Consider the following 10,320-nt stretch of genomic DNA (forward strand, 5'->3'; position numbering starts at 1 on the left):
ATGTTTGGTTTCCCAAATTTGGATTTACCATCAAAACACCTTAACTTTGCCACATCTTTTTGGACCAATGCAATGTAGGCCTCAAGGCAGGGATTGGAACAAGGAGGTAAATAGTGGCTATTGTTGCGCAGACCAACACCCACCAGGGAAAAGCCCCCACGGGGGTTGGTCTGCGCAACAGCACCACTGGATTTATCAGAGAAAGTATTTCTCAACCGCAAATTGCGGAAGAATCTTTTTAAATCAAGGTCAAGCTGAAACCAGTCCACATACCCAGTTTTTGGGCAAAAAGATAGACCCTTAGCGAGTACCTTACTTTTGGTGGCGGACAACGGTCTGGAAGATATATTCACTACTAGACTAGATTCGACATCGATCGTCCCAGTGGTGGCCTTGATGTCGGTACTTTGTTTCTGTTGTGCATAGTCTCTCTTGAGGGTCCTTTTATGCTTGACACCTCCTCTTCGCTTGCTGTGTCGTGGTCTTCTTTTTTTCTTGCATTTGTTGGACATGCCCCGCCCTAAAAAAGACTGGTTAGAAGGGGTAGTGGCACGTGACGAGTCATCCGTGGAGTATGATCAACTAGGAGACTTGGACGGTTCCTGTATCTTCTTCCTCTAGATCTAGGTTTGTTCCTTTGAGGACCTTGTTCATAGCCATGGTGAGTCTTTAATGCCTGCCAAGAAAAGACAGCACCCTCTTCATAGTCATGTTGGTCACGAAACCATTTGGATCGTTTTTGATCCTCCAGATCTTCCTTGAATCCCTTCAAGAAGGAGTCAAATTTCATACGTCGAGAATCCCAGTCTTGTTGAGTTACTTTACTGGTGATCTCAAACTCAATCGAAGAAAATTGTTCTTGTAGAGACTTAACTTCATGTTGTAAAAATTCTATATTTAATAGGATGATGTCGAATGAGAATCTAATAACAATAGCTTCAAATTTTTTACAAAACTGGGTATTATGTCTCAATAAAGTAGGCTGAGTATTAGGTCTCAAGCCTCTTGGAATACGTCCTGCTTTATAATATTGTTTTAGCGTAATCATGTGTAAATTAAATGTAACTATTTTCTTGTTCACTTGTTCCCATTTGTTCATCAGCATATCAGAAGTAGGAAGATTGAGTGCAAAGTTCTCGTCAGGAGTATCAGCCAGTAATTTTTCAATTTCATCATCTGTGTAGGACACAAAACCTGGAGCAAATCCTGGTGCATCATTAGCCAGGATAACAGAGCGAGAGTCCGCTCCCCGTGGTGCACGTTGGAAGTCCATAATAACTATAGGCTGTAGAAGAGAGGAGACCACGGCACTCCCAAAAACAACCCGCGGGATAAAAATCCACTCAGGGGGGGGGGGGGAGGAAAAATTATTTCCAAGACTTAAGCGTCAGCAATGAATGCAAAGCCACCCTAGGGGCTATGGACCTACGCCCCATAAAACATGTAGAGTAGACGAGTGGAGGAGGTGGCAGCATAAAATGATGCAGAAAATTGTCATACAAAGGAACATGTTTATTGCGTCCAAGTTAAGATAGGCAACGTTTCGACCTATAATTAGGTCTTTTTCAAGCCTACAAATAACAAAGAAGTACTAATAAAAAAAAAAAACACAAAACAAATACACGTCATAGATGCGATATAAAAGAAACAGTACAGAAAGTCTGAAGAAAATATATGGTTGCAAATTACATTAAGCAGGTAGGTAGTTGTGAAATACAAAATACATACCAAAGTATGAAAGTCAGTAGATAGTTATCAACTACAACAAGCAAGTAAATAGGTAGTTGCAAAAACCACAATACATACCAAATAACATAAGGATCAGGATATGCAGTCCATGTTCCACTGGCTCAATGGGAGCTAATGACAGTCTTTATATAGTAACTGGCCACAGCCAAAATGGATGCAAGCCCGCCCCTTGCTAGGTCATATCCTGTGGAACGAGGCTAAAAGGTTGCTAAGCAACCATATAACATGTGGTATCACAGCTATGACATGTAGATGGTCGTGTGGTGCAGAGTGTAAGCTCGTGCCCACGACCCAAAGGTCACAGGTACGATCCCCGCATGACTCCGGCAGCCGGCTCAAGGCGGACCCATCCCTCCGAGACCGGCAAAATGAGCAGCTAGCCTGGTGGGGGTGGAGGGGGGGTAACGAGCAATAGCTACCTAAGAGCACAGGGCAACAAGCAGTCATATAGCAGCATAATAGGGTATAAACCACAGTATAGTTAAATAGATGCAGACAAGGAAAAGCACCAGCTGCCGGTAAGATCGGGGCTAAACAAGGCGCAGATGTCATGACGTAGAGGCACCGTGTATCAATATGGTAGAGCTATACACAGCAGAAGCTATGAGCGGTGATCATGTGGCAGCGTCCGATCACGTGAGAAAGACGGGGTGCGTGTGACGTCAGCGCGTCGTGTAGTACCAGTGAGTGCATAGTAACAAGTGATGCGTGAACGTTATGCGTCATCTAGAGAAGTATATAGTAAAAACATACTAATAAGGAGTAATAGATGTAATGAAAACCGGCAATATAGCAATATATAAGGGGAATAGACCAGAAATGGTGTCAGGTGAAAAACCATACAGAAATTAACACATGCGTGAAAAATATACGGTGATGCTCATGATGGACTGTGGTAAAGATGTCAGGGGAAAAAAGGGCTGGAACATAGACCAAATGAAGATCCTAAAAAAAGACAAAGAAAAAAGCCGTGGGGGCTTTTCCCTGGTGGGTGTTGGTCTGCGCAACAAAAGCCACTATTTACCTCCTTGTTCCAATCCCTGCCTTGAGGCCTACATTGCGTTGGTCCAAAAAGATGTGGCAAAGTTAAAGTGTTTTGATGGTAAATCCAAATTTGGGAAACCAAACATGAGTAAATGTGAATTTGATGCTTTAAGATCTTTATCTAATGATACAACTATCACAATAAAAGCAGCTGATAAGGGCGGGGCGCTCGTGGTAATGGACACTACTAAATATCTTAATGAGGTCATGCCACAATTAGGCGATGGTGACATCTATGAAGCATTGAAGTCTGATCCCACTGCTCGACTTCAAATTCAGAATTTTACTGAATGATGCTATGATGGACGGCACCATTGATGCCGAACTCCTTCGCTTCATTGATGTCCTACATCCTAAATCTCCAACCCTCTACATCCTACCTAAAATTCATAATGATTTGTTGAACCCCCTTGGAGACCGATTGTCTCAGCATGTGGTTCTATCTTCACAAACGCAGCAATATTCCTTGATAAAATACTACGTCCTTTTGCCAACAATGCTCTCTCCTTCGTACAAGATACTGGTGACTTCCTATCTAAAATCTTTTATCCCGCGGGTTGTTTTTGTGAGTGCCGTGGTCTCCTCTCTTCTACAGCCCATAAATGCCAACTTTGGGATCCTCGCCTGTTGTGAGAGTGAGGGTCTACCTTCTTGTGTGATGCATTCCCAATATAATACAAATACATTAGTAGCCTGCACAAAAGCACAGCCAACACCCAACATATGCATTATAGCCAGCTGTAGTTACTCCACACACATACAATCCTGCCTTTACACTCAGGGCAGACCACTTAAACCATGCACGCAAAACAAAAATTCTGGGTGAGGGCTCGTGTCCCAGAATGGCGAGCAGATGACAATCAATGATATTAGAGGCTACCTCAAAGTGATAGTTTAGTCTAACTGCGCTCACAATGTATGGTCCTCTAGACCCGCTTATAATTTCTACCCCTGGTCCCGGGGAGTCAGTGATTGGAAAGGGTTTAAATAACTCCAAGCTCTTGTGTATGTGTCCCACTTAATTTGAACACTATTTATATGCAGGAAACCCCTACCAGACTCATTGGGCAAAACTGTCGCTTCTACATTTTCCTGGGGTGAGAGCATACGACAATTCCCTTGGACCTCTGAATGACCCAGGGTGATAACCCGACTTCATTCCATAAGGACATACAACTTCGCATTGATAACCTTTGTATCTAATTAAAAATGTTATCACTTGGCCTAAGGACCCCAATCATGTCAGAATTGGGAACCAGGGACACCAGAACTGCGACGGTGACAAGAGGGGATCCTCTACGTCTAAAGGAAAGAAGGTTTTATCACCAACTCAGAAGGGGATTCTTAACTGTAAGAGCAGTGAGACCCTGGAACTCTCTGCCTGAGGAAGTGACAAAATCGATCGAGGAGTTTGAGGGAAAAGATGTCTTTTTAGAGTGCTACGATATTACAGGGTATAGACATTTAATAACCGGAAGGGTTGTGATCCGGGTATCTTCCAATCATCCGTCTTAGAGGCAGGTAGGAATTTTTTCAAATATTGATCCAGTGATTGTTCTGACTGACACTATGGAGTTGAGAAGGAATTTTTTCCTCCAAAAAATGAGCAAATTGGCTACTGCCTCCATTAGGGTTTTTTTTTTTTTGCCGCCTTCCTCTGGATCAACATGCGGTAGTTGGTGGAAATGGGCTGAACTGGATGGACACTTGTCTTTTTTCAGCCTAGCATACTATTTTACTATGTTAGATGAGCTCCAAATCAAACGTCATGAACCCGGTGACAGAATCCCTTTAACGAGCAGTTGTAATCTAAGTAAATCTGCACCCACTTTGACATGACTCTGATAACTACTGCTGTCAGGTCATTTTTGGTCATCATGATGATTAATGACCTTTTCTGGTCATGTAAAACCTTCCACATGACTTCTCCAACCGTCTGCTGACTTTTACAACATTTGTCTCACAGCTTTTGTTCCAGGATGAAGATTTAACCAATATTAATGCTACAGAGAAAAATGTGAGGGGCGATCAGCGATGTAAAGAGCGTATTCCTACAAGTAACCGCCCAGGTGAGTAGTAACCACTAAATACAGCAGAGAAGAGTCACAGATTCTCCTCGGTCACCGGCTGCAGATAGTTATGTAGATTCCATGGCGACCTAGAGCAAAACTAAGAATGCCCCTCCCCCACTGGGACAAATATAATATTATATTTTCTTATCTATGGGGCCAGACTGCCACTATGACTTCTTGCAGCCAAACCTTGTTTCAGCGCACTCTCCCCATCAAGCTGCCCACTATAGTTTCACTAGGTAATAGTGCCACCCCTCCCCCCACCGTTGTGATCTCCCTTTATGTAATAGTGCCCCCTGATGTTACCTTAGTTAGTAATGCGACTTCCTCTGAGACTCCGAACATTGGTATAGCTAGAGTCCTATGGGCCCAAGAGCAAAGTTTAAACACCAAAAGATTTAATTCCATATCATTCCTGTCCATCTCCAAGTGAAGGCATCATACTTTTATGTCCCCCAAACTACTCCCTCATCCTCCAAGGTCCTGCAAACAGTCCCTATCATCCTCCAAAATGCTCACATCATATTCCACTGTACCCCAAACAGCCCCCATGCTCATCAATGTACCTGAACAGACCCCATTATCCTCCACTTTTCCCCATCATTCCCAATTGTGTTGTGTGCTCTCTCACCGGCTCACAATGTGACCTCACTTCTTTCCCCCCGACGCGGTCACTCAACTACAGTGAACACTGGAGCCAGGAGGGAGGTCACTCTTTCAGCCTGTGAGAGAGAGCGGGACACAGCAGTACCGTTAGTAAGACTGTCAGAACTAGTAGCGGCAGGAGCTGCCATAGCTTTGAGATCAGGGGCAAACTAGGTGGCCATAAACATGTGTGGGGCAACCCAGCTTGGTTGTCACCTGCCCCCCTGCCCCCGGCCTAGTCCTGGTCTGACATGACAGGATATAGAATTATTGTATGTACTAAGCTGTCTTATAGATGAGCAGCTCTATATTTGCTGTATACTGTGTGTTCCTGACATCCGGCCTCATGGGAGATTTTATACGAGTTTTTTTTATGGAAAAACAAAAAATGATCTTGGTGCAGAAATGGCCGAACTCCATCTGTATGGAAAATACTATTTCTGTAGCTTGGGCTCGGAGATCTGCCGGGAACAGGAACCCAGAGGTTGTACAGGACTCTGTTGTCCAGTACTTTTCATGACCCTTTTTCAGACCCCTGGGACCCCCATGTTATTGATGAAAACCAGAATTTGCTTGTAAGTCCCGATTCACATCTGCAGTTTCTGGTGATGTTTTCTGCACCGACAATCACTTAGTGTTTAAGTGAGCTGCAAACCAAGTGACTTCGATGAGTGAGCGATTCTCACTCACTCGCTCTGTCAGGATCCATGTTTACATGGGCTGACAGTCATCCGTAATGGCTCTTTTCAGTGATTTCTCTAGCGGCTGTCAGCCTGTGTAAAAGCACCCTTAGATGATGATTACATTTTGCTACATGACTTGTTATTTGTATAGTAATGTTATAAAATATCAGCATCATTTATAAGGTTTGTAGTATTAAATAATAATCAGCTTTACTCTCTGCAGATGACGGTACCGGGAGCTCAGAGGGAGATCTGATATCTGCAGATACTAAAGCAGAGGATTGTGGTATCACACAAGATACATATGAAGAACCTGCCATTATCCCAGATATCCCCTCAGCCCATCACAGCCAAAATACATCATCTGATCCTCTTATACAGGTCCCACCTTCTGATCCATCACACACTGATAAAGGTCACAGAAGGGGAAAACATCAAGAAACCCATACAGGAGAGAAGCCATTTTCTTGTTCAGACTGTGGGAAATGTTTTACACAGAAAGCAAGCCTTTTTACACATCAGAGAATTCACACAGGAGAGAAGCCGTATTCATGTAAAAAATGTGGAAAACGTTTCCGAGTTAAATCCCATCTACTTACACATCAGAGAAGTCACACAGGAGAGAAGCCATTTTCTTGTTCAGAATGTGGAAAATGTTTTAGACTGAAATCATGCCTTGTTACACATCGGAGAATTCACACAGGAGAGAAACCATTTAACTGTTCAGAATGTGGGAAATGTTTTGCACAGAAATCAAGCCTTTTTAGACATCAGAGAATTCACACAGGAGAGAAGCCATTTTCTTGTTCAGAATGTGGGAAATGTTTTCCAGTGAAATCAAGCCTTTTTAGACATCAGAGAATTCACACAGGAAAGAAGCTGTTTTCTTGTTCAGAATGTGGGAAATGTTTTGCACAGAAAGCATACCTTATTACACATCAGAGAATTCACACAGGAGAGAAGCCATTTTCTTGTTCAGAATGTGAGGAATGTTTTACACAGAAAGTAAAGCTTATTAGACATCAGAGAATTCACACAGGAGAGAAGCCGTTTTCTTGCTCAGAATGTGGGAAATGTTTTGCAGTGAAATCAGACCTTGTTGATCATCAGAGAATTCACACAGGAGAGAAGACATTTTCTTGTTCAGAATGTGGGAAATGTTTTGCACAGAAATCAAGCCGTTTTAGACATCAGAGAACTCACACAGGAAAAAAGCCATTTTCTTGTTCAGCATGTGGGAAATGTTTTGCAAGGAAATCAGACCTTTTTAGACATCAGAGAATTCACACAGGAGAGAAGCCTTTTTCCTGTTCAGAATGTGGGAAAGGTTTTGCAGTGAAATCAGCCCTTGTTGGTCATCAGAGAGTTCACACAGGAGAGAAGACATTTTCTTGTTCAGAATGTGGGAAAGGTTTTGCAGTGAAATCAGCCCTTGTTGGTCATCAGAGAATTCACACAGGAGAGAAGCCTTTTTCCTGTTCAGAATGTGGGAAAGGTTTTGCAGTGAAATCAGCTCTTGTTGGACATCAGAGAATTCACACAGGAGAGAAGCCGTTTTCTTGTTCAGACTGTGGGAAATGTTTTACACGGAAAGCAAAGCTAATTCGGCATCAGAAAATTCACACAGGTAAAAAGTAAAGTGACATGTCATACACAAGAAAAAGGATGCAATTTAGGGCACTAAGTGATGAATAAGAAATGTATGTAATTACTGATAAACATCTGTTATCCAGAAACAAATATAATCCAGATAACCCGCCTTTATATCAGCCGTGTACATAGACTATTTCACACAGATACATATAACTGCGTCTCTAAACTGGTTCTAACTGTTCATAAAAGTTTACTTGTATAACTTACATGCTTGTATTTGGGCCGATCTTTCTTCTTCCTTCAGATGATGTTTCCTCAGAACTGATGGAGATGAGGGAGAGCTGGTAGCCATTATGTGTATAAGTAGTGAGGGGAGAATCACTGCCGATCCCGGACTTTGTGGAGTTTGTTAGGACATTTTTTTGTTTTGAGAATGATCCTTTCATAAATGATAACTATAAGAACCGTATTCCACCACTGAGCCCAGCAAGGGCGTCTCCCCTCCATCTCATCGCTATAGTGTCATATACTAGGAAGAGTCGCACACAGTAATATACAGCTGTGATCACATGGGAAAGGTGCTACAACTTCAGTGTAACATATCCGACTTTATTTATACAGGACTCCAAAACTTGGGCGCAAGCAAGCCACCTACACGTTTCACACTCGGGTGAGGTCTTAATTGTCTGCAAGGAGGTCAAGAGGGGTGTCCTTAAGAGCACCGGGAAGGGGGGAGTGGAGACACCTGGGGGTGAGTGGGTTGGGGATGATGTAGTATCTCCCCCAAGGAGAGCACCCAGAAGGCTTGCTATTCCCAATTATTGTTTTACAGACTTTTTAAAACCTCATACATAATTTAAGGGAATGCTTCCATCCAATAGGTGGGACTGCAGAGATGTTGTTCAATTTTCCTTGTTTGCAGGTCTGAAGTAGAAATTCACATTCCTTGTTACTGGGCTAATTATTTACTGTTATGGTTATCTCCCCATGTTCTTTATCTAAATGCTATTTATCCAAACCTGTCTGTGCCCTCTCATCCTCTGCTGTGTTCCTGCCCTCCCATGTGATCATGTGTATTTAGAAAATATGGCTATAGATTTGTTCCATTATAAGCCTAAGGAAGGGCCCTGCACAGGTCCAAAAAAAAAAAAAAAATCGCTTTAACATCATATATTTTGTTAGCCGTTAAAAGCTATCATATCTACAAGGTAACTTGATTTATGTAACTGAGAACAATCACATGTTTGCACCCTGATATGGACTATTGTGCCGTACCACCTCTTCAAAGTTACAACTTGTATAGATAGATGTATAAAGGCATTCCCTATATCCTTAGTTTAGTGATCAGGCTTTACAGGTAACACATTTCCACCGCCACAGCGGTCTCAGTCACATCTGACATACCATTGCTTGAACACACATTTAAAACGTCCTTCTAAAAACAGCTGATAGCCCTTATATATTACGCTCACTAGGGATCCTCCCTCCTCCCAGCTAACCTTATAAAGGCTGGGGGATATTTCAGAGATCTTACACAATATATTCATCTATCAATCATTAGCTACTTTCAGTATATACATATGACCAATGATATCCTTATATGCAGACATTATTCATAAAAAAACAAAAAAAAACCCAATTTTTATAAAGAGGGTATAAAATACTCCCAAGCAGATACAGTTTAAACAAGTTCCACATATATAATACTAGCTGATGTACCCGGCTTCGCCCGAGTTAATTTGCTACTGGTGTTTATCTGGTTTTCACACGGAAAATCTTATGAAGCCGTGGTTACTTTAGAGATACCGGAAAAACATATGTTCACCATTTTGCATAGTTCTCTGCGTTACCCAGGAAACACCACGGGGAGGTAACCATGCAACGCTTCCTTTATATAAAATGACATCAGGAAGTGAGAGAATTAGATTCCATACGTAACATTTGGACGCTAATTCTTTTGCACTTAGAATTGAATAATCGAGTTCGGACCCATGTAGTGGAAATCCAATATGGCTATATTGGGTCGGTGGGTCTTTAGTAATGGACAATGAACCTGTATGCGTGAATTTAACATTCTGTATAACCAAATGTCATGTTGCCTTCTATTCTGATACATTTATGCAATATGTATACTTCCGCTTAAATGAAACATCTTTTTCTCTAACTCTGCTGACAAAGATGTTATTTAATATAAACACGCTATATTTTTCCATCTGTTTCATAATTTTAGAAGAAGTAAGGATCAGACAGATAACCGCACTTAAGACAAGTACCGCTTTTAGATACCGCAACAAGTACCCAAGCAATTGTACTGGAAACGTATGCAAATAACATGAGAGATTTAAGCAATTACTAATTCATGATATAGCCTCCAATCATATCGGTTTTGACACACGTGGGGCGAGACAGCCCATTCTACTCTCCGGAGTGCTACCACGTGACGGGCAATACCAGATGACCGGATGAAGGAAGACGCTTATCCAATAATCAAACAATACGCTGTATCTATGTAACCTTTGGCCTGCCCCAAAAGG

General features: G+C 42.1%; 1 protein-coding gene across 1 annotated transcript in view; it reads left to right on the forward strand.

The window, feature by feature from the left end:
• LOC136629122 (zinc finger protein 135-like) overlaps positions 1–9,395 on the forward strand; it is a 489,576-nt gene extending 480,181 nt beyond the window's left edge. Inside the window, exons 9-11 of the mRNA XM_066605258.1 lie at positions 4,760–4,862; positions 6,417–7,820; positions 8,408–9,395. Of these exons, the coding sequence (XP_066461355.1) occupies positions 4,760–4,862; positions 6,417–7,820; positions 8,408–8,460 (1,560 nt within the window). The 3' untranslated portion in view covers positions 8,461–9,395. The remainder of the gene's footprint in view (positions 1–4,759; positions 4,863–6,416; positions 7,821–8,407) is intronic.
• Positions 9,396–10,320: the final 925 nt, after the last annotated feature.

The sequence above is a fragment of the Eleutherodactylus coqui genome, chromosome 5 (genome assembly GCF_035609145.1).
Source record: "Eleutherodactylus coqui strain aEleCoq1 chromosome 5, aEleCoq1.hap1, whole genome shotgun sequence".
NCBI lineage: Eukaryota > Metazoa > Chordata > Amphibia > Anura > Eleutherodactylidae > Eleutherodactylus > Eleutherodactylus coqui.